Source organism: Pseudophryne corroboree, chromosome 2 (genome assembly GCF_028390025.1).
Source record: "Pseudophryne corroboree isolate aPseCor3 chromosome 2, aPseCor3.hap2, whole genome shotgun sequence".
Taxonomy (NCBI): domain Eukaryota; kingdom Metazoa; phylum Chordata; class Amphibia; order Anura; family Myobatrachidae; genus Pseudophryne; species Pseudophryne corroboree.
In genome coordinates, this window is record NC_086445.1 from 16,643,773 (window position 1) to 16,669,432 (window position 25,660).

The following is a 25,660-nucleotide window of genomic DNA, read 5'->3' on the forward strand; positions in this document are numbered from 1 at the left end:
ACTATTCCACAATGTTTGTGGTACCGAAACCGGACGGTTCGGTAAGACCCATTCTGAATTTAAAATCCTTGAACATTTATATGAAAAAATTCAAGTTCAAAATGGAATCGCTCAGAGCGGTTATTGCAAGCCTGGAAGAGGGGGATTTTATGGTATCTCTGGACATCAAGGATGCTTACTTGCATGTCCCCATTTATCCACCTCACCAGGAGTACCTCAGGTTTGTGGTACAGGACTGTCATTACCAATTCCAGACGTTGCCGTTTGGTCTGTCCACGGCACCGAGAGTATTTACCAAGGTAATGGCCGAAATGATGGTACTCCTTCGGAAGCAAGGAGTTACGGTTATCCCGTACTTGGACGATCTCCTCATAAGGGCGAGGTCCAGGGAGCAGTTGTTGATCAGCGTAGCACACTCTCAGGAAGTGTTGCAACAGCACGGCTGGATTCTGAATATTCCAAAGTCGCAGCTGATTCCTACGACGCGTCTGCCCTTCCTGGGTATGATTCTGGACACAGAACAGATCTTTCAGTGGGATCTGTTAGACAAGTGGTCCGGATCGCATCTTCAGATGCATCGGCTGATCACCCTGTCCCCGAGGGCCAGGGTGTCTCTTCTGTGGTGGCTGCAGAGTGCTCATCTTCTCGAGGGCCGCAGGTTCGGCATACAGGACTGGGTCCTGGTGACCACGGATGCAAGCCTCCGCGGATGGGGGGCAGTCACTCAGGGAAGAAACTTCCAAGGGCTGTGGTCAAGTCAGGAGACTTGTCTGCACATAAATATACTGGAACTAAGGGCTATATACAACGCCCTAAGTGAAGCGGAGACCCTGCTTCGAGACCAACCAGTGCTGATTCAGTCAGACAACATCACGGCGGTCGCCCATGTAAACCGCCAGGGCGGCACAAGAAGCAGGGTGGCGATGGCAGAAGCCACAAAGATTCTTCGTTGGGCGGAGATTCACGTACAAGCACTGTCAGCCAGTGTTCATTCCGGGAGTGGACAACTGGGAAGCAGACTTCCTCAGCAGACACGACCTCCACCCGGGAGAGTGGGAACTTCATCAAGAAGTCTTCACACAGATTGCAAATCGATGGGAACTGCCACAGGTGGACATGATAGCGTCCCGCCTCAACAAAAAGCTAAAAAGATATTGCGCCAGGTCAAGGGACCCTCAGGCGATAGCTGTGGATGCGCTAGTGACACCCTGGGTGTTCCAGTCGGTATATGTGTTCCCTCCTCTTCCTCTCATACCCAAGGTACTGAGAATAGTAAGAAAAAGAGGAGTGAGAACAATACTCATCGTTCCGGATTGGCCAAGAAGGACTTGGTACCCAGAACTACAAGAGATGATCACAGAGGACCCATGGCCTCTGCCTCTCAGACAGGACCTGTTGCAACAGGGGCCCTGTCTGTTCCAAGACTTACCGCGGCTGCGTTTGACGGCATGGCGGTTGAACGCCGGATCATAACGGAAAAGGGCATCCCGGATGAAGTGATTCCTACGCTGATAAAAGCTAGGAAGGATGTAACAGCTAAGCATTATCACCGTATATGGCGAAGATATGTTGCTTGGTGTGAGGCCAGGATGGCCCCTACAGAGGAATTCCAGCTGGGTCGATTTCTGCACTTCCTACAGTCAGGTGTGACTATGGGCCTGAAATTAGGGTCCATAAAGGTCCAGATTTTGGCCCTATCCATTTTCTTTCAAAAAGAACTGGCTTCACTGCCTGAAGTTCAGACGTTTGTAAAGGGAGTGCTGCATATTCAGCCCCCTTTTGTGCCTCCAGTGGCACCTTGGGATCTTAACGTTGTGTTGGATTTCCTGAAATCCCACTGGTTTGAACCACTTAAGACCGTAGAACTAAAGTATCTCACGTGGAAAGTGGTCATGCTGTTGGCCTTAGCATCGGCGAGGCGTGTATCAGAATTGGCGGCTTTGTCATGTAAAAGCCCTTATTTGATCTTCCATATGGACAGGGCAGAATTGCGGACTCGTCCCCAATTTCTCCCAAAGGTGGTATCATCGTTTCATTTGAACCAACCTATTGTGGTCCCTGCGGCTACTCGGGACTTGGAGGACTCCAAGTTGCTGGACGTAGTCCGGGCTTTGAAAATATATGTTTCCAGAACGGCTGGAGTCAGGAAGACTGAGTCGCTGTTTATCCTGTATGCATCCAACAAGCTGGGTGCTCCTGCTTCAAAGCAAACTATTGCTCGCTGGATCTGTAGCACGATTCAGCAGGCTCATTCTGCGGCTGGATTGCCGCATCCAAAATCAGTGAAAGCCCATTCCACAAGGAAGGTGGGCTCTTCTTGGGCGGCTGCCCGAGGGGTCTCGGCTTTACAGCTTTGCCGAGCGGCTACTTGGTCGGGTTCAAACACTTTTGCAAAGTTCTACAAGTTTGATACCCTGGCTGAGGAGGACCTTGTGTTTGCTCATTCGGTGCTGCAGAGTCATCCGCACTCTCCCGCCCATTTGGGAGCTTTGGTATAATCCCCATGGTCCTTACGGAGTCCCCAGCATCCACTAGGACGTTAGAGAAAATAAGAATTTACTCACTGGTAATTCTATTTCTCGTAGTCCGTAGTGGATGCTGGGCGCCCATCCCAAGTGCGGACTTTCTGCAATACGTGTATATAGTTATTGCTTAATAAAGGGTTATTGTTATGAGCCATCCGTTGAGTGATGCTCAGTTGTTGTTCATACTGTTAACTGGGTATGGTTATCACAAGTTGTACAGTGTGATTGGTGTGCAGTGGCAAACGCAGGATTTTCATGGGGGGGGGTTTCCAGAACTGGGTGGAGCCAATCACGGGGGTGGGGACTGAGGTGACCCAGTATATGCTGGGTCCATAAAACTAGTGTGTCTGTGTGTGTGTGTGTGTGTATATATATATATATATACACACACACATACATATACACATATACATAGCATATTAAGCATGCATACATATATATATATATATATATATATATATATATATACACACATACAGTACACATATATATATACACATGTATATATATCGTGTGTGTGTGTGTGTGTGTGTGTGTGTGTGTTTATATGTATGTATATACATGTGTATATATGTATGCACATGGATATATATGTACTATAATTAAAATAAAGTAAACTTTTATTGCACTTACAAGTGCCACCAGGAAGACAGCAGGCTGCAGAGGACGCTAGACAGCCATTAATAATACTCATGCAGCTTAAAAAAAAAAAAAAAAAAAAAAAAATTTTTTTTTTTTTAGTGGAGGGGGGTTTCTGGGTGCTCGGAAACCCCCCCTGGGTGCGCCACTGGATTGGCTGGTAGGTATGAGTCTTACCCTGGATTCCAAAATCCTTTCCTTGTAATGTCAGCTCTTCCGGGCACAGTTTCCCTAACTGAGGTCTGGAGGAGGGACATAGAGGGAGGAGCCAGTGCACACCAGATGTAGTACCTAATCTTTCTTTAGAGTGCCCAGTCTCCTGCGGAGCCCGTCTATTCCCCATGGTCCTTACGGAGTCCCCAGCATCCACTACGGACTACGAGAAATAGAATTACCGGTGAGTAAATTCTTATTTTTTTTTGAGTGTAAGCGGCGCTACTCTACAGGGGGCGTAACTGACCACGCCCCCTGTATGAAGCCACACCCCTATTTTCCGCCCAGGGCGCCAAAAGGGCTAGAACCGGCCCTGCATACACTTATATTTGTAAGTAAAGTAAAAAAGCAAGGAACTGGGCAAAACCATGCTGCACTGCAGGTGGGGCAGATGTAACATGTGCAGAGAGAGTTAGATTTGGATAGGGAGTGTCCAAACTAAAATCTAAATTGCAGAGTATTAATAAAGCTGTCCATCATTTGTAGGCTACATGCAACAGCAGCCGGTATTTACCCTGCACAGAAAACGTATACATGTAGTTGTTCCCCTCCATGGCAACATGGTTTGTTCCAGACACAAAGTTATTGCTCTTTTTGCTTTACTTACAAACACGAATCAGGCCCATAGACGTTACTAATCTCTCTAGGGGCACTCCACTATCGCCAGTCTCTTCTGCTGTCTTCCTCTCCCAGCATATCTTGTTCTTCCCACTCTGGAAATTAGAATTACTTGGTTAGTTACTCACTGTTGGTTTCTTTGTATAACTTAATTCTAGGGATAAGCGGGCCCCCCCAGACTTCAGGATCCAAGCCCGGATCCGAGGCCGGCTCAAGATTTCCCACCAGACTCGGATCCCAAATCAAGGGAAAACATCATCATCCTGCTGTCTGATCTCGCGGGTTTTGGATTCTATATAAGGAGCGGCGTGTCTCCGCCATTTTCACTCCAGACTTGGAGAGTGAAGGAGACAGACCTCTGTCTGTCAGTGGGTGGTGGCGCATAAGGGTTCTGCTGTCCTGTGCTGTTCTGGGGTGGTGTCCTGTGCTGGTGTACTGTGCTGTTAGCGGTGCTGCTGTCCTGTGCTGTTCTGGGGTGGTGTTCTGCGCTGGTGTACTGTGCTGTTAGGGGTGCTGCTGTCCTGTGCTGTTCTGGGGTGGTGTCCTGCGCTGGTGTACTGTGCCGATAGAGGTGCTGCTGTCCTGTGCTGTTAGGGGTGCTGCTGTCCTGTGCTGTTCTGGGGTGGACTCTGCGCTGGTGTCCTGTGCTGTTCTGGGGTGGTGTCCTGCGCTGGTGTACTGTGCTGTTAGGGGTGCTGCTGTCCTGTGCTGTTCTGGGGTGGTGTCCTGTGCTGGTGTCCTGTGCTGTTCTGGGGTGGTGTCCTGCGCTGGTGTACTGTGCCGATAGAGGTGCTGCTGTCCTGTGCTGTTCTGGGGTGGTGTCCTGCGCTGGTGTACTGTGCTGTTAGGGGTGCTGCTGTCATGTGCTCTTCTGGGGTGGTGTCCTGTGCTGGTGTACTGTGCTGTTAGGGGTGCTGCTGTCCTGTGCTCTTCTGGGGTGGTGTCCTGTGCTGGTGTACTGTGCTGTTAGGGGTGCTGCTGTCCTGTGCTGTTCTGGGGTGGACCCTGTGCTGGTGTCCTGTGCTGTTCTGGGGTGTTGTCCTGCGCTGGTGTACTGTGCCGATAGAGGTGCTGCTGTCCTGTGCTGTTCTGGGGTGGTGTCCTGTGCTGGTGTACTGTGCTGTTAGGGGTGCTGCTGTCCTGTGCTGTTCTGGGGTGGTGTCCTGCGCTGGTGTACTGTGCTGTTAGCGGTGCTGCTGTCCTGTGCTGTTTTGAGGTGGTGTCCTGTGTTCTGGGGTGGTGTCCTGTGCTGTTCTGGGGTGGTGTCCTGTGCTGTTCTGGGTGGTGTCCTGTGCTGTTAGGGGTGCTGCTGTCCTGTGCTGTTCTAGGGTGGTGTCCTGTGCTGGTGTACTGTGCTGTTAGCGGTGCTGCTGTCCTGTGCTGTTCTGGGGTGGTGTTCTGCGCTGGTGTACTGTGCTGTTAGGGGTGCTGCTGTCCTGTGCTGTTCTGGGGTGGTGTCCTGCGCTGGTGTACTGTGCTGTTAGGGGTGCTGCTGTCCTGTGCTGTTCTGGGGTGGTGTCCTGTGCTGGTGTACTGTGCTGTTAGGGGTGCTGCTGTCCTATGCTCTTCTGGGGTGGTGGCCTGTGCTGGTGTACTGTGCTGTTAGGGGTGCTGCTGTCCTGTGCTGTTCTGGGGTGGTGTCCTGCGCTGGTGTACTGTGCCGTTAGGGGTGCTACTGTCCTGTGCTGTTCTGGGGTGGTGTCCTGCGCTGGTGTACTGTGCTGTTAGGGGTGCTGCTGTCCTGTGCTCTTCTGGGGTGGTGTCCTGTGCTGGTGTACTGTGCTGTTAGGGGTGCTGCTGTCCTGTGCTGTTCTGGGGTGGACCCTGCGCTGGTGTCCTGTGCTGTTCTGGGGTGGTGTCCTGCGCTGGTGTACTGTGCCGATAGAGGTGCTGCTGTCCTGTGCTGTTCTGGGGTGGTGTCCTGTGCTGGTGTACTGTGCTGTTAGGGGTGCTGCTGTCCTGTGCTGTTCTGGGGTGGTGTCCTGCGCTGGTGTACTGTGCTGTTAGCGGTGCTGCTGTCCTGTGCTGTTCTGGGGTGGTGTCCTGTGCTGTTCTGGGGTGGTGGCCTGTGCTGGTGTACTGTGCTGTTAGGGGTGCTGCTGTCCTGTGCTCTTCTGGGGTGGTGTCCTGTGCTGGTGTACTGTGCTGTTAGCGGTGCTGCTGTCCTGTGCTGTTCTGGGGTGGTGTTCTGCGCTGGTGTACTGTGCTGTTAGGGGTGCTGCTGTCCTGTGCTGTTCTGGGGTGGTGTCCTGCGCTGGTGTACTGTGCTGTTAGGGGTGCTGCTGTCCTGTGCTGTTCTGGGGTGGTGTCCTGTGCTGGTGTACTGTGCTGTTAGGGGTGCTGCTGTCCTGTGCTCTTCTGGGGTGGTGGCCTGTGCTGGTGTACTGTGCTGTTAGGGGTGCTGCTGTCCTGTGCTGTTCTGGGGTGGTGTTCTGCGCTGGTGTACTGTGCTGTTAGGGGTGCTGCTGTCCTGTGCTGTTCTGGGGTGGTGTCCTGTGCTGGTGTACTGTGCTTTTAGGGGTGCTGCTGTCCTGTGCTGTTCTGGGGTGGTGTTCTGCGCTGGTGTACTGTGCTGTTAGGGGTGCTGCTGTCCTGTGCTCTTCTGGGGTGGTGTTCTGCGCTGGTGTACTGTGCTGTTAGGGGTGCTGCTGTCCTGTGCTCTTCTGGGGTGGTGTCCAGCGCTGGTGTACTGTGCTGTTAGGGGTGCTGCTGTCCTGTGCTGTTCTGGGGTGGTGTCCTGTGCTGGTGTACTGTGCTGTTAGGGGTGCTGCTGTCCTGTGCTGTTCTGGGGTGGTGTCCTGCGCTGGTGTACTGTGCCGTTAGGGGTCCTGCTGTCCTGTGCTGTTCTGGGGTGGTGTCCTGTGCTGGTGTACTGTGCTGTTAGCGGTGCTGCTGTCCTGTGCTGTTCTGGGGTGGACCCTGCGCTGGTGTACTGTGCTGTTAGCGGTGCTGCTGTCCAGTGCTGTTCTGGGGTGGTGTCCTGTGCTGGTGTACTGTGCTGTTAGCGGTGCTGCTGTCCTGTGCTGTTCTGGGGTGGACCCTGCACTGGTGTACTGTGCTGTTAGCAGTGCTGCTGTCCTGTGCTGTTCTGGGGTGGTGTTCTGCGCTGGTGTACTGTGCTGTTAGGGGTGCTGCTGTCCTGTGCTGTTCTGGGGTGGTGTCCTGTGCTGGTGTACTGTGCTGTTAGGGGTGCTGCTGTCCTGTGCTGTTCTGGGGTGGTGTCCTGCGCTGGTGTACTGTGCTGTTAGCGGTGCTGCTGTCCTGTGCTGTTCTGGGGTGGACCCTGCGCTGGTGTACTGTGCTGTTAGGGGTGCTGCTGTCCTGTGCTCTTCTGGGGTGGTGTTCTGCGCTGGTGTACTGTGCTGTTAGCAGTGCTGCTGTCCTGTGCTGTTCTGGGGTGGTGTTCTGCGCTGGTGTACTGTGCTGTTAGGGGTGCTGCTGTCCTGTGCTGTTCTGGGGTGGTGTCCTGCGCTGGTGTACTGTGCTGTTAGGGGTGCTGCTGTCCTGTGCTGTTCTGGGGTGGTTTTCTGCGCTGGTGTACTGTGCTGTTAGGGGTGCTGCTGTCCTGTGCTGTTCTGGGGTGGTGTCCTGTGCTGTTCTGGGGTGGTGTCCTGCGCTGGTGTACTGTGCTGTTAGGGGTGCTGCTGTCCTGTGCTGTTCTGGGGTGGTGTCCTGTGCTGGTGTACTGTGCTGGTAGGGGTGCTGCTGTCCTGTGCTCTTCTGGGGTGGTGTTCTGCGCTGGTGTACTGTGCTGTTAGCGGTGCTGCTGTCCTGTGCTGTTCTGGGGTGGTGTTCTGCGCTGGTGTACTGTGCTGTTAGGGGTGCTGCTGTCCTGTGCTGTTCAGGGGTGGTGTCCTGCGCTGGTGTACTGTGCTGTTAGGGGTGCTGCTGTCCTGTGCTGTTCTGGGGTGGTGTTCTGCGCTGGTGTACTGTGCTGTTAGGGGTGCTGCTGTCCTGTGCTGTTCTGGGGTGGTGTCCTGCGCTGGTGTACTGTGCTGTTAGAGGTGCTGCTGCCCTGTGCTGTTCTGGGGTGGTGTCCTGCGCTGGTGTACTGTGCTGTTAGGGGTGCTGCTGTCCTGTGCTGTTCTGGGGTGGTGTCCTGCGCTGGTGTACTGTGCTGTTAGGGGTGCTGCTGTCCTGTGCTGTTCTGGGGTGGTGTCCTGTGCTGGTGTACTGTGCTGTTAGGGGTGCTGCTGTCCTGTGCTGTTCTGGGGTGGTGTCCTGTGCTGGTGTACTGTGCTGTTAGAGGTGCTGCTGTCCTGTGCTGTTCTGGGGAGGTGTTCTGCGCTGGTGTACTGTGCTGTTAGGGGTGCTGCTGTCCTGTGCTGTTCTGGGGTGGTGTCCTGTGCTGGTGTACTGTGCTGTTAGGGGTGCTGCTGTCCTGTGCTGTTCTGGGGTGGTGTCCTGTGCTGGTGTACTGTGCTGTTAGCGGTGCTGCTGTCCTGTGCTGTTCTGGGGTGGTGTCCTGCGCTGGTGTCCTGTGCTGTTAGGGGTGCTGCTGTCCTGTGCTGTTCTGGGGTGGTGTTCTGCGCTGGTGTACTGTGCTGTTAGGGGTGCTGCTGTCCTGTGCTGTTCTGGGGTGGTGTTCTGCGCTGGTGTACTGTGCTGTTAGGGGTGCTGCTGTCCTGTGCTGTTCTGGGGTGGTGTCCTGTGCTGGTGTACTGTGCTGTTAGGGGTGCTGCTGTCCTGTGCTGTTCTGGGGTGGTGTCCTGTGCTGGTGTACTGTGCTGTTAGGGGTGCTGCTGTCCTGTGCTGTTCTGGGGTGGTGTTCTGCGCTGGTGTACTGTGCTGTTAGGGGTGCTGCTGTCCTGTGCTGTTCTGGGGTGGTGTCCTGTGCTGGTGTACTATGCTGTTAGGGGTGCTGCTGTCCTGTGCTGTTCTGGGGTGGTGTCCTGTGCTGGTGTACTGTGCTGTTAGGGGTACTGCTGTCCTGTGCTGTTCTGGGGTGGTGTTCTGCGCTGGTGTACTGTGCTGTTAGGGGTGCTGCTGTCCTGTGCTCTTCTGGGGTGGTGTCCTGCGCTGGTGTACTGTGCCGTTAGGGGTGCTGCTGTCCTGTACTCTTCTGGGGTGGTGTCCTGTGCTGGTGTACTGTGCCGTTAGCGGTGCTGCTGTCCTGTGCTGTCCTGCGCTGGTGTACTGTGCCGTTAGGGGTGCTGCTGTCCTGTGCTGTTCTGGGGTGGTGTTCGGTGCTGGTGTACTGTGCTGTTAGGGGTGCTGCTGTCCTGTGCTGTTCTGGGGTGGTGTTCTGTGCTGGTGTACTGTGCCGTTAGGGGTGCTGCTGTCCTGTGCTGTTCTGGGGTGGTGTTCGGCGCTGGTGTACTGTGCTGTTAGGGGTGCGGCTGTCCTGTGCTGTTCTGTGCTGGTGTACTGTGCTGTTAGGGGTGCTGCTGTCCTGTGCTGTTCTGGGGTGGTGTCCTGCGCTGGTGTACTGTGCTGTTCTGGGGTGGTGTCCTGCGCTGCTGTCCTGTGCTGTTCTGGGGTGGTGTACTGTGCTTTTCTGGGGTGCTGCTGTCCTGTGCTGTTCTGGGGTGGTGTACTGTGCTGTTAGGGGTGCTGCTGTCCTGTGCTCTTCTGGGGTGGTGTCCTGCGCTGGTGTACTGTGCTGTTAGGGGTGCTGCTGTCCTGTGCTCTTCTGGGGTGGTGTCCTGCGCTGGTGTACTGTGCCGTTAGGGGTGCTGCTGTCCTGTGCTCTTCTGGGGTGGTGTCCTGTGCTGGTGTACTGTGCCGTTAGCGGTGCTGCTGTCCTGTGCTGTCCTGCGCTGGTGTACTGTGCCGTTAGGGGTGCTGCTGTCCTGTGCTGTTCTGGGGTGGTGTTCGGCGCTGGTGTACTGTGCTGTTAGGGGTGCTGCTGTCCTGTGCTGTTCTGGGGTGGTGTTCTGTGCTGGTGTACTGTGCCGTTAGGGGTGCTGCTGTCCTGTGCTGTTCTGGGGTGGTGTTCTGTGCTGGTGTACTGTGCTGTTAGGGGTGCTGCTGTCCTGTGCTGTTCTGGGGTGGAGTCCTGCGCTGGTGTACTGTGCTGTTCTGGGGTGGTGTCCTGCGCTGCTGTCCTGTGCTGTTCTGGGGTGGTGTACTGTGCTTTTCTGGGGTGCTGCTGTCCTGTGCTGTTCTGGGGTGGTGTACTGTGCTGTTAGGGGTGCTGCTGTCCTGTGCTCTTCTGGGGTGGTGTCCTGCGCTGGTGTACTGTGCTGTTAGGGGTGCTGCTGTCCTGTGCTGTTCTGGGGTGGTGTCCTGCGCTGGTGTACTGTGCTGTTAGGGGTGCTGCTGTCCTGTGCTGTTCTGGGGTGGTGTCCTGTGCTGGTGTACTGTGCTGTTAGGGGTGCTGCTGTCCTGTGCTGTTCTGAGGTGGGGTCCTGTGCTGGTGTACTGTGCTGTTAGGGGTGCTGCTGTCCTGTGCTGTTCTGGGGTGGTGTCCTGTGCTGGTGTACTGTGCTGTTAGGGGTGCTGCTGTCCTGTGCTCTTCTGGGGTGGTGTCCTGTGCTGGTGTACTGTGCCGTTAGCGGTGCTGCTGTCCTGTGCTGTCCTGCGCTGGTGTACTGTGCCGTTAGGGGTGCTGCTGTCCTGTGCTGTTCTGGGGTGGTGTCCTGCGCTGGTGTACTGTGCTGTTAGGGGTGCTGCTGTCCTGTGCTGTTCTGGGGTGGTGTTCTGCGCTGGTGTACTGTGCTGTTAGGGGTGCTGCTGTCCTGTGCTGTTCTGGGGTGGTGTCCTGTGCTGGTGTACTGTGCTGTTAGGGGTGCTGCTGTCCTGTGCTGTTCTGAGGTGGGGTCCTGTGCTGGTGTACTGCTGATTGACAGGCAAAGGCGGTCGCTGGGCGGGCTGCCGCCGTTTAGGGAGTGCGGTCCGGACAACGCAGGCGTGCCCGGAACATGCGATGGGTGGGCCGCCATGGCTGCGTGATGTAATATGCAGCCACTGCGACCAGCACAGTGATGGGTAGCTCCCTGCCAGCACTGTTCTGTGTGCTGTAATAATAAAGGGGTGCTGTCCTGTGTGCTGTAATAACAAAGGGGTGCTGTCCTGTGTGCTGTAATAATAAAGGGGTGTTGTCATGTGTGCTGTAATAATAAAGGGGTGCTGTCCTGTGAAATGGAGAACATATATTTTGGGGGAAAAATAGTTGAAGATCCGGAACCACTTCCAGTTCCTGGTACTAGTGCTGAAGCTGCTGCTGCCACCAGTCATGACATTGACGATGCAATTCCATCAACGTCGTCTGCTAAGGCCGATGCCCAGTGTCATAGAGGGCGTGTAAAATCCAAGAAGCAAAAATGAATAACAAAAAAAAAAAAAAAAAATTATCTGACGAGAAACGTAAAATTGGCAATATGCCATTCACGACACGAAGTGGCAAGGAAAAGCTAAGGCTTTGGCCTATGTTCATGACTGGTGGCTCAGCTTCTCGTGAAGATGGAAGCCCTCCTCCCTCTCGAAATTTTTTAAAAATAAAGCTTGTTAAAGAACAGGAAAAAAAAAACTGTGCGTTCAGAGATATCACAAATCCCCAAGGAGAGTCCAAGTGTGTCCGCGGTTGCGATGTCTAGGCCTGACCTTCCCAAGACTGTATGGGAAGAGGAGGCTCCTACCACTATTTGCACGCCCCCTGCAAGTGCTGGGAGGAGCACCGCCAGTCCAGTTGCTGACATTGAGATTGAGCAATTGCCTGAGAAAACTAGATTTTCCAAACACACCTAAATCTTTAGAGATGTGCGGCGGCCACTTTTCGTGTTTTGTGTTTTGGTTTTGATTCTGGTTCCATGCTCGTGTTTTGGATCTGGATTGGTTTTGCCAAAACCACCCCTTCATGTTTTGGTTTTCGGATCTGGATGATTTTTGAAAAAAGCATAAAAACATCTAAGATCACAGAATTTGGGGGTAATTTTGATCCTATGGTATTATTAAACTCAATAACATTCATTTTCACTCATTTCCAGTCTATTCTGAACACCTCCCACCTCACAATATTGTTTTTAGGCCTAAAAGTTGCACCGAGGTGGTTGTATGACTAAGCTAAGCGACCCAAGTGGCCGACACAAACACCTGGCCCATCTAGGAGTGGCACTGCAGTGTCAGACAGGAGGGCAGATTTAAAAAATAGGCCCCAAACAGTACATGATGCAAAGAAGAAAAAGAAGTGCAATGAGGTAGCTGTCGTTCGGCTCAGCTGTCCAGTAAAAGTCTGCAGCCCTGGCGGCTGGTTGACGGCTGTCAGTGGGGTTAGCAGGGAGTGCAGCATCACAGATTGGATCGGTAATAGAGATCCGATCTGCGGCGGGTGACGGTGGGCCCTCTCACAGCACGGGGCCCAGGGGTACTTATCCCCAGAGCCTCCTCCTTAATCCAGCTCTGACCACAGGATCAAGATTGGATATTTTCTCCTCAGACGGAGTCTGGAGACTTATTTTGTGAAAAACTCATGGGTTTCTTTTTTTCCATTTGTCAAGTGTAGTGTTTTATGCTGCATCAGTCCAGTCACAGTGGTGGTGTCCTCGCACGCCGTTACATCCAGCCCCATATTTCTGTAGTAATCACCAGATGTGTGGCGTCTGCCCCATATTTCAGAAGATCGTGGTAAATTATTGCATATGCACAGAAGACACTAGCACCGTGACAAAGTCCTTCTGGTGTTCTGCGCATGCACCGCGCCACTCGCTTCTCCATTGGGAATGGGGACCACAGACATCTGCATTGAAACTCCCATAATCTCTTTTTGCCCATGAAAAACACCCCTCAAATGCTGTGTACACCCGACACTTGTACATGGGCATCTGTCAGAGGAAAGAGCTTCCAAACTGATGCAGAATTGAGACAAAACTCCTGATCCGTGGTATGGTGGGACATTGCCCTCAGATCGGGGGCTGCAGGCCCAATTCAGGGATTTGGTCGGATCTTTCAGTCCGGGTTCCTGATGGATTCCTTGGGCTCCAAGGCCAGGCGTGTGTTGATTGCCCACCTACCTGTGTTTTCTATTTGTATACATGGGTAGTTCAGAGGGGAGGGGCATTGATAACCACATGTCCTGCCCCAGTGTAGCAGTAAGAGGAGAGGGGGGTCAGCAGTAGAGGGGCCCAGCGGCTCCACCAAACACAGCAACAATTTGTATTTGATATGTACTCAATGAACTAGACCCAAAATGACTTTTTAGCTTTGTATTGTCCGTTAGTTCTGTCGCGTTGTGAGAACTTTTGCTGATACATCTAAGAATTTCACAATCTGCTTTGGGTCTCTGTATGTTTTATCTTATCAGGCAATTATCTTTTTTTTTTTTGCATAATTAATTCCGTTTAATTGGATTTCACTGATCTCATGCTGTTATTTTTTATCCAGCGTGGTTCGCGTTAAGCACATTAATTACCCTAATGCACTTAATAGAAAATTTAGGCTTATTGGGACTGAAATAATTAGAGAGAGTCCTTGAATATCATTGCCTGGTAAATATTTCACGATAAATCTGTCAGCTTCTAGCCCCAGGTAACAAGATAAACAACTCGTGGTATTCTTAAAGGACATTTCCAGACATATTTTAGATAAATTATTCGGCAATTGACATAAAACATACATTGAAAGTGTTTACTATCTTCCTACATAATCTTCTGGTGCTCTGCATGGAGTTATCTGTCCAATCCATCAAATAACTTAGCTGAGGTTCAATGCAAGGTCATATCTTCTGTTTAGTTATTTGTTGAAGCCTGGTTCCAGAGGATGTATAAAGTCATCCAACCATAGACCCCCCCTTCCCCATGGAGCCCTGGTATGGAAGACTTCAACAACGGACGAGCCCCCAACATCCAGTGACGGGTTACTGACTGGTTCTAAGTTCAAATCCGCCGCCCACAGTTAGACGTTTTCATGAGCCATCAGTTTCTGCAGCCATTGCAGAGGTTGGTTATGTTGAGAGGCATTAATTAGGACACAGCAATTAAAACACATAATTAATGGTCTTCACTGGAGACCACACAAACAGCGCCCGTGGGTTTCATCCCTGGCAATGGTAGCTCGCTCATACAAGGTGATGACCGCTCATGCTCAGTAGCATGGCTGCCCCTGAAGCAGCAGATAAAGTAATTGCATTAGTAATCACTTTACTTGTACACATCACTGTGAAGGGCTCCAATCTGAGTCCCTGTCCCTAGCAGGGCCGTCCTTTCATATGGGCTCTTGCCCAAGGGCCCCAGGAGTATAAGGGTCTGATTGTCTGATAGCTGAGGGTCCCCTATTTCCAGAAGTACCAGATTTTTTTTAAATCGGCCTTGGGGAACCGGAGATATCCAACTTGAAAGCAGTGGTCCCCATCCAAGCCTGTTAATTGCTCTTCCCAGCCACATATCTCAGGTTCTGTCTGACTTAGAGTTTTTCTGAGGATATAACCCAAAAGCTGAGATTCTCCCCTTTTTGTAGACACTGGCAGCTTGTCTCTAATATGCCCAGAATCAGAGATATCAGCCTTCAAGCAGCTGGTCCTGGCTCCAGCTCCACACGTCTAATATGCAGTTATGGATTTTCATTGGTGAATTGCTCTGGCACCTGAACTCTGATCCCCAAGCCCCAGAACCTTGTGAAAGGAGGGACTTTCTAGTGTTTTATCCCATTCAAAGCTAAGAAATCTATTTTCAGGAACTTGAGATATCTGCAGTCAAGCAAGCTGCCCTCCCAAAGGAAAATGATAAATATTAAGCCCACTCCACTATCCATCCCTCCCCTACGTATTAAACACCCCCTACCACCCTGGAATTCATGTACCAGGGCCATTTCATTCAGCTGAATGCCCCCTTCTACAGTTTAGCCCCATCTGTGCAGTAAGGGAGTAATTAGCAGAAATTACTGCTCCAGTTCCTACATGCTGTGCGGAAGACAGAACACGCCCTACCGCCCGTAGGACATCAAAGCTGCCACTGACAGTAACCCCACCCCTACCGCTGGAGGATGGGTGGGGAGCCCAGTGCATTGCTGTACCCAGGGGCCTACACTGCTGTTAAGATGGTCCTGGTCCCTAGATGTGTTTTGTAAAACATTACATTGATACAAAGCCACGTCACGTAAAATGAGGGTGAGACGCAGGAGAGCCTCTCTTGTACACAATTGTAAATCACATTTCAAGTTGCAGAAGGAGATGTTTCACTGTCAGGGGCTGGAAGGTGCATTTTGAGGGTGTCCCTGGTTTAGGCCACTCAGGCAGAATCTGGGGTGTCCAGTGTATGGTAAGGCTCAGTCTTATGAGCTCTGCAGGTCTTAAGAATGTCCATGTAGAAAACCAGGTCCTGGAACCCATTGTATCTCATGAGCAGCACAAGCAGTGCCTGGTTATCTACCTCTGTTCTTATGTTTTACATCCTCCAACCATCACCTCTGCTACTGATTCTCTCTCATTTCAGGTGCTCTGGGGGCTCAGGGGAAGTTTGCCTACAAGCTGATGAACGACCTGTTTGCCAATTACTCCAACGCATTGCGGCCAGTGGAAGACATGGACAAAGCCATGAATGTGACGCTGCAGGTCACCCTGTCACAGATCATCGACATGGTATTCTCACCGTGCAGCGCTAAGCCCCGTACCGCAACATGCAGCCTCACCGCATGTCCAAAGTATCATCAATGTCATTAGATTGTGGGGGTCAAGGAAGCCACCTCTAGTGCACACACATTCATCATGTATACATATACACATGTTTACATACATGCAAACACATCTACACACATGTATACACACAAACACACATTCACGCATGTATACACTACATACACACATGTACACACACATACATATGCACACATGTATACATACATATAAACACACATACACACACATGTACACATACACACACACATGTACACATACACACACATATGCACACATGTATACACACATATGCACACATGTAAACATACATACACACATGTACACATACACACACATGTACACATACACACATATGCACACATGTATACACACATGCTCACATTCACACATGTATACACTACATACACATGCACACACACAAGTACACATACACACATGTACACATACACACATATGCACACATGTATACACACATATGCACACATGTATACACACATATGCACACACATGTACAGTACACATAGGTTGCAGTGCCTCGGCTGCATATGGTCACAGAACACGTAGATTCTTAGTATTGAGCATAAGAAAGAGCCTATAGAACTCATTAGTCTGCCCCATCATGTGTGTCCTATGGTTTATGTTCCTACCTCAGCTACTGCTGGGTGTGTGACCCTTCTGCAAGCCGCACACCTGCCCTGACGTAACACTGCTGATATCAGAGGAGTTGGGCGGGCTCCTTACCTGTCGATACTGCAAATGGCAGCTCAGGGGAGTTTTTGGTAGAGGGTTGTTGGTTCTTGGCGCTGTAGGAGTGCTAGGCACATCGCTGGTTCATGCGGCACAGCCTCCCATGCGGTATGACCACGGCTGCAATGTTCTGATTTGTGCCCAGTGATATCAGGTGTATTTGTGGAAAGTATTATTCCATCCTCCAATGCAGTGGTGCATTTCCCGTTAGGCACAGGAGGCACGAGTCTAGGGGTGGCAGTTGTTTGGGGCTCAGTACTTGGATGCTTGTGTTGGTACTGTCAGCCCAAAAAGTACAGTAACTGCAAAATGTTACTGTACTGTGCCATATGCCATCCTGATTGTAGTGTAAATGGGTAGGACATGCACACACTGCCCCTGTAAGCTGTCCTACTTAGTATATATGTATACATCATTTAAAAATAAAAAAAATGGTCATAGTGGCTTTTTTATTATTCTATTAAATTGGCTATCATCAAATGAGAGCTTATATCCAATCAATAAAAATTATACAATTAGGCAGGTGGGGAGGGGGGTCATTACTGTTGTGCCTAGCGGTGCCCTAACCCCTATATCTGCTCCCCGATACAATGTCCCCATATCTCTTTGTGCCAGTCATTTGTTGTAATACTGCCTTCCTGACCCCTGCTATTACGCTTCTATTGTAGTCCCACTTCTCTCCTCTTACTACAGTATGTGGCCCATACACCATTTTAGTTGCTCTTATCTGAATTTTTTTTAAATCACCATCTTTTATGATACAGAGCCCCTGGAATTGTGCATGGCACTAGAGGTGAGGGGTGGTATTCATGACCTAGAAGGGGCAAAATATTTTTCCCCCACCCCCGTGGCGGCATTAAATGCCCCAGCTCACATGTGAGTCTTAGCTAAATGTGGACTGTACATTGGGTAGATAATTGCGCACTGCAGGTGTGTGGCGTGCCACGGAATGTGCATTATACAGCCGAGACTCCTGTGACTCATTGCTGTGGCAGACAATATCTCATGACATGCTCATATCAGGTTAAAAAACATACAGTAATTTTATACATATACTTATGACACAAGTATAAAACTGCAATCTTGCCCTAGATGCTTCTGAGCCCTCTACAATATTCTATGTGACGATGAAAGATAGTAAAAGCTGCGTCTTAATTGTGTGATAAAGATATGTCTACCAGCACACATCGCTAACAGACCTTGCAAATGAATTGTCCATTAGGGAGCAATGAGCATTAAAAAAACCTGTTCTTAGCCAATGACGCGTTTCATCTATTTGAAAAAGTCTTCATGTTGACGAAACGCGCCTGCCATTAAATATTTTGTCTGCTGTACCCATTAATTATTATACCTATTGATGAACACACGCAGATCCCCCCCTTTTTTTTTTCTTGGTGTCAGATATCTAGTGTTTATGTCATCCTGTAGCTAATAGACTGTACAGGTGTTTACTGATGCAGTACAGTATTATAGAATTGTGCACATCAACTCAATTTATTAGTAGCCTAGATCGTTTTGGATTAATTAAATTGTCCATACAAGCCATTTAGTTTTTGGCAGCGTTTTCTGAGCAGCTGGCACTTTTTGTCCATCAATTTCTTTTTTTTATAAACAGAATGTGATTTTTTTTGTTTCCTTACATTTTAATTACGGTTCTTCAAATCTCTTCAATATTCTGAAAAAGTAATTTAATAATTCACTGCGACCATGATATCGACCACCTATTATTATCTCAGGCATTCAGATACTTAGCACAAGTGGCTGGTGCACTGCATTGTGGCAGAGAGGTAAGTTGTCTTTCAACAACTAGGGTCCTCAGATGTTTCTCCTAGAGCGAGGTAGGTGATTGCGAATAGCACTGTGATCACTGCTTCATCTTCTCCCCCTTGTGGTCTCTCCTAGGATGAGCGCAATCAGATCCTGATGGCCTATCTGTGGATCCGACAGGTTTGGTTTGATGCCTACCTGCGCTGGAACAAGGATGATTATGATGGTCTCGATACCATCCGCATACCTAGCAGTTATGTATGGAGACCCGATATAGTCCTATATAACAAGTAGGTCGGATGGATGTTGAGAGTCATCAGTCTGATTATTGTCACTTTTCCAGCCGGGGTCCAGGCAGAGACTTCTCCTATGTCACCATTATGATTGCAAGGCCATATCTGGTTGCCACCTTCTGCTGCCAATGCAAAGGATCTCCATATAACCATCCACTGTTACTAAACACCTGGGGATTTACTGGGTATCACAACTCAGTCATCTCCACTTGGTTCTCTTTATCCCGGTGGTGTACAAGTGCTAGCTAACATCAGCTGTGGTGACCATCACCTGCATGTTGTCCTCTCCTGGTGGATTACTTGACAGCATTTCCATATTTGGAGCACGCTCCATGATTGATCCACAGACTCCATTACATGGCTTTGGAGTCTGTGGTTCCATTGTGTCTGCCAACCTAAATGTGTGTATGTGGCCATGTAGTCCACCAGGGAGATGGAGATTAACACAGGAAGAAAAGGACGTTAATCATATACTGCAGGTACTGTATGTAACTTTAAGTCAGACTGTTAGATTACCCTATGAAAACGTTATACATTATGCTGAGTAGAGGAATTGTTCTCCATCCCAGTTCTCAGGTCTGAGTTCAGTAAGCAGATCATATATGGATCACTGAGGTGACCGCAGAAATGTATAGTACTGTACCTTATGACAGAGGAGAATTCTACACTGTAATCAATTGCAGATCTTCAGAAATTACCTTTGTACTGTATTTGCTCTATCCACTTCACTGGGATTTGGGTTTTCTCCTGGATCAATAGTGACCTTCCACAGCTTCTGAGCCTTTCGACTTTATGAAGCTCATACTTACACTTGGTGTATACATTTTCACCTTCAGAACGAAATTGTAATCCTTTTGAATATGTCCTTCACAACTGCAGATCTCAGCCCAAAACCTATTGGAAGAAGCCTACAAGTTGGTAGGTGCATAGCGGATTTGCGCAAGGAGATAAATCCACATGTTGATTCCAAACAAGAGTAGGTTTTATTGAATATAATAGGATACATGTGATATAAGACAAACAGCAGTCAAAATGAAAAGGCATCAATCTCTCTTAGGCAAAGAACTGTACAGCCATACAGCACTGTGATACTCTAATAGTGCAGTGACAGACTTGTGCACATGCAGTTACTTTTATAGAGGCATGTAAACAAGTGTTGCACCTGGAGTCTAGACAGTCTGACCTTTAAGTTTGGGAAATAATATTTACTCATATATGTGATGTTATTTAGATAGATGAATCATGCACAATAACACAGTTAAGAGACAGCACCTACTGATTAACCTTTTAGCTACATAGCTGTAATCAGAGAATAGCGCAGAGAGTGGGCGATTGGGTAGAATAGAATAAGGGGTAATCGGACAGAACGGGGGGGGGGGGGTCATTTTGTAAAATATAATGCATGGGTCAAAGTCGACAGAATAGGTAGGAGAGGGTAATTGGGTAGGAGAGAACAGAGGGGCAGTAATAATGTAATATAAAAATGAGGGGGTTAATCAGGTAGAATAGGATAGACGGGGTAATTGGGTAGAATAGAAGGGGTTAATCAGGTAGAATTTCAGGAAAAGCTTAAAGGTTTGGAGACTAGAGGAAAGTCTTGTTGTACAAGTGAGAGCACTGCACAGAGTGGGCGGACTGCAAAATTTCCCTGCAATCGGTAACGGGAGCAGGTAATGAGTGTGGATGAGAGACGCACATTTAGGGTAGATTAGAGTGCCTGGATGGGAGATATACTGAGTGGAGGAATAGTAGATTTGCTGACTTTGGAAAATCAGAAATCTTTGGTGATCTGCACCTACAACACGAGACACAGCGTGACATGTACACGGTGCTCCTCTCGCCAGGCTGCAGGGACGTCACCCCTATGTGCTGCCAGCCTCGGTGGGAAGGTGTAACACAATCTCAGGTACAGCTGCCGTGTGTGTGCGGCTCATGTTCTCCAGCTGAGGTGACTTTCAGAGCCCTGAGACCGAATTACAACTTAGCATTTCTATCTGAGAGCGTAGCTTGTGGCTGCACTTTCCCTGCGGGCCCCGGGTGCACTCCTGGGCCCCGGGCACATCTGGGGGTGGGGGGAGCTCAGCGAGTAGCCCTTGGAGCAGGATTAGAACATTATTGTAAATGCACTTTGATAATGTTACGTTACTACTGCTCAATCAATGTGCTGGATATAAACACAAACAAGTCAATGACCGGAGATGAACAAACCTTTCACAAATCCATTCCCAGTATATGTGACCCTGCAGAGTAACAGCATTTCCTAGGCGGAGACGGAGCGTTGTGTGGGTGGAGGTGGGCAAGGAGGCCATCGTTGTGGAAATGGGGGGCATCGCGTGGGCGGAGGTGGTCAAAGAGGGCACCGTCGTGGAAACGGGTGGGCATGGTGTGGGCGTGAATGTGGACGACTGCGTGACGTCACACGCAGTCGCCACATTCAGAAAGATGGCCGGCAGGAGGCAACCTTAATTCCTACAATGATCGCAGTTTCTGCTTCATGAAGGGGGGGAGGCGGCGGTCAGCACGATGGGTGGCGGTCAGCATGCGTTCACATGGATTGCAAATTCTGCTACTGAGCAATCCAACCTTAATCAGTAATCAGTAATATTTACAGTAATATTTACCCCCTTGTGCACGTCACAGATTATTTTACTGACGCTCTCTAGTTTATACATGGTATCTGATTGCACTGAGTATATTGATGATACAGTAATATTTACCCCCTTGTGCACGTCACAGATTATTTTACTGACGCTCTCTAGTTTATACGTTGTATCTGATTACACTGAGTATATTGATGATACAGTATATTTACCCCCTTGTGCACGTCACAGATTATCTTACTGACGCTCTCTAGTTTATACGTTGTATCTGATTACACTGAGTATATTGATGATACAGTATATTTACCCCCTTGTGCACGTCACAGATTATCTTACTGACGCTCTCTAGTTTATACGTTGTATCTGATTACACTGAGTATATTGATGATACAGTATATTTACCCCCTTGTGCACGTCACAGATTATCTTACTGACACTCTCTAGTTTATACGTTGTATCTGATTACACTGAGTATATTGATGATACAGTAATATTTACCCCCTTGTGCACGTCACAGATTATCTTACTGACACTCTCTAGTTTATACGTTGTATCTGATTACACTGAGTATATTGTTGATACAGTATATTTACCCCCTTGTGCACGTCACAGATTATTTTACTGACGCTCTCTAGTTTATACGTTGTATCTGATTACACTGAGTATATTGATGATACAGTATATTTACCCCCTTGTGCACGTCACAGATTATTTTACTGACACTCTCTAGTTTATACGTTGTATCTGATTACATTTTGAATATTGATGATACAGTATATTTACCCCCTTGTGCACGTCACAGATTATCTTACTGACGCTCTCTAGTTTATACGTTGTATCTGATTACACTGAGTATATTGATGATACAGTATATTTACCCCCTTGTGCACGTCACAGATTATCTTACTGACGCTCTCTAGTTTATACATGGTATCTGATTACACTGAGTATATTGATGATACAGTATATTTACCCCCTTGTGCACGTCACAGATTATTTTACTGACGCTCTCTAGTTTATATGTTGTATCTGATTACACTGAGTATATTGATGATACAGTATATTTACCCCCTTGTGCACGTCACAGATTATTTTACTGACACTCTCTAGTTTATACGTTGTATCTGATTACATTTTGAATATTGATGATACAGTATATTTACCCCCTTGTGCACGTCACAGATTATCTTACTGACGCTCTCTAGTTTATACGTTGTATCTGATTACACTGAGTATATTGATGATACAGTATATTTACCCCCTTGTGCACGTCACAGATTATCTTACTGACGCTCTCTAGTTTATACGTTGTATCTGATTACACTGAGTATATTGATGATACAGTATATTTACCCCCTTGTGCATGTCACAGATTATTTTACTGACGCTCTCTAGTTTATACGTTGTATCTGATTACACTGAGTATATTGTTGATACAGTATATTTACCCCCTTGTGCACGTCACAGATTATTTTACTGACACTCTCTAGTTTATACGTTGTATCTGATTACACTGAGTATATTGATGATACAGTATATTTACCCCCTTGTGCACGTCACAGATTATCTTTCTTAGCTCTCTATTTTATACGTTGTATCTGATTACACTGAGTATATTGATGATACAGTATATTTACCCCCTTGTGCACGTCACAGATTATCTTACTGACACTCTCTAGTTTATACATGGTATCTGATTGCACTGAGTATATTGATGATACAGTAATATTTACCCCCTTGTGCACGTCACAGATTATCTTTCTTAGCTCTCTATTTTATACGTTGTATCTGATTACACTGAGTATATTGATGATACAGTATATTTACCCCCTTGTGCACGTCACAGATTATCTTACTGACGCTCTCTAGTTTATACGTTGTATCTGATTACACTGAGTATATTGATGATACAGTATATTTACCCCCTTGTGCACGTCACAGATTATTTTACTGACACTCTCTAGTTTATACGTTGTATCTGATTACACTGAGTATATTGATGATACAGTATATTTACCCCCTTGTGCACGTCACAGATTATTTTACTGACACTCTCTAGTTTATACGTTGTATCTGATTACATTTTGAATATTGATGATACAGTATATTTACCCCCTTGTGCACGTCACAGATTATCTTACTGACACTCTCTAGTTTATACGTTGTATCTGATCACACTGAGTATATTGATGATACAGTAATATTTACCCCTTGTGCACGTCACAGATTATCTTACTGACGCTCTCTAGTTTATACGTTGTATCTGATTACACTGAGTATATTGATGATACAGTATATTTACCCCCTTGTGCACGTCACAGATTATCTTACTGACACTCTCTAGTTTATACGTTGTATCTGATTACACTGAGTATATTGATGATACAGTATATTTACCCCCTTGTGCACGTCACAGATTATTTTACTGACGCTCTCTAGTTTATACATGGTATCTGATTACACTGAGTATATTGATGATACAGTATATTTACCCCCTTGTGCACGTCACAGATTATTTTACTGACGCTCTCTAGTTTATATGTTGTATCTGATTACACTGAGTATATTGATGATACAGTATATTTACCCCCTTGTGCACGTCACAGATTATTTTACTGACGCTCTCTAGTTTATACATGGTATCTGATTACACTGAGTATATTGATGATACAGTATATTTACCCCCTTGTGCACGTCACAGATTATTTTACTGACGCTCTCTAGTTTATATGTTGTATCTGATTACACTGAGTATATTGATGATACAGTATATTTACCCCCTTGTGCACGTCACAGATTATTTTTACTGATGCTCTCTAGTTTATACGTTGTATCTGATTACACTGAGTATATTGATGATACAGTATATTTACCCCCTTGTGCACGTCACAGATTATTTTACTGACGCTCTCTAGTTTATACATGGTATCTGATTACACTGAGTATATTGATGATACAGTATATTTACCCCCTTGTGCACGTCACAGATTATTTTACTGACGCTCTCTAGTTTATATGTTGTATCTGATTACACTGAGTATATTGATGATACAGTATATTTACCCCCTTGTGCACGTCACAGATTATTTTTACTGATGCTCTCTAGTTTATACGTTGTATCTGATTACACTGAGTATATTGATGATACAGTATATTTACCCCCTTGTGCACGTCACAGATTATCTTACTGACACTCTCTAGTTTATACGTTGTATCTGATTACACTGAGTATATTGATGATACAGTAATATTTACCCCCTTGTGCACGTCACAGATTATTTTACTGACGCTCTCTAGTTTATACGTGGTATCTGATTACACTGAGTATATTGATGATACAGTATATTTACCCCCTTGTGCACGTCACAGATTATTTTACTGACGCTCTCTAGTTTATACGTTGTATCTGATTACACTGAGTATATTGATGATACAGTATATTTACCCCCTTGTGCACGTCACAGATTATTTTACTGACACTCTCTAGTTTATACGTTGTATCTGATTACACTGAGTATATTGATGATACAGTATATTTACCCCCTTGTGCACGTCACAGATTATTTTACTGACACTCTCTAGTTTATACGTTGTATCTGATTACACTGAGTATATTGATGATACAGTATATTTACCCCCTTGTGCACGTCACAGATTATCTTACTGACGCTCTCTAGTTTATACGTTGTATCTGATTACACTGAGTATATTGATGATACAGTAATATTTACCCCCTTGTGCACGTCACAGATTATTTTACTGACGCTCTCTAGTTTATACGTTGTATCTGATTACACTGAGTATATTGATGATACAGTATATTTACCCCCTTGTGCATGTCACAGATTATTTTACTGACGCTCTCTAGTTTATACGTTGTATCTGATTACACTGAGTATATTGTTGATACAGTATATTTACCCCCTTGTGCACGTCACAGATTATTTTACTGACACTCTCTAGTTTATACGTTGTATCTGATTACACTGAGTATATTGATGATACAGTATATTTACCCCCTTGTGCACGTCACAGATTATCTTTCTTAGCTCTCTATTTTATACGTTGTATCTGATTACACTGAGTATATTGATGATACAGTATATTTACCCCCTTGTGCACGTCACAGATTATCTTACTGACACTCTCTAGTTTATACATGGTATCTGATTGCACTGAGTATATTGATGATACAGTAATATTTACCCCCTTGTGCACGTCACAGATTATCTTTCTTAGCTCTCTATTTTATACGTTGTATCTGATTACACTGAGTATATTGATGATACAGTATATTTACCCCCTTGTGCACGTCACAGATTATCTTACTGACGCTCTCTAGTTTATACGTTGTATCTGATTACACTGAGTATATTGATGATACAGTATATTTACCCCCTTGTGCACGTCACAGATTATTTTACTGACACTCTCTAGTTTATACGTTGTATCTGATTACACTGAGTATATTGATGATACAGTATATTTACCCCCTTGTGCACGTCACAGATTATTTTACTGACACTCTCTAGTTTATACGTTGTATCTGATTACATTTTGAATATTGATGATACAGTATATTTACCCCCTTGTGCACGTCACAGATTATCTTACTGACACTCTCTAGTTTATACGTTGTATCTGATCACACTGAGTATATTGATGATACAGTAATATTTACCCCTTGTG

General features: G+C 47.4%; 1 protein-coding gene across 2 annotated transcripts in view; it reads left to right on the plus strand.

Moving 5' to 3' along the window:
- The window catches only part of CHRNA10 (cholinergic receptor nicotinic alpha 10 subunit), a 121,617-nt gene that overhangs the window by 77,449 nt on the left and 18,508 nt on the right, over positions 1–25,660 (plus strand). The window contains exons 2-3 of one of the 2 annotated variants that reach the window (XM_063950858.1): positions 15,362–15,507; positions 18,214–18,368. In XM_063950858.1, the coding sequence (XP_063806928.1) occupies positions 15,362–15,507; positions 18,214–18,368 (301 nt within the window). Of the gene's footprint in view, positions 1–15,361; positions 15,508–18,213; positions 18,369–25,660 lie in introns of those variants that run through there. The other variant, XM_063950859.1, reaches the window with a different exon arrangement.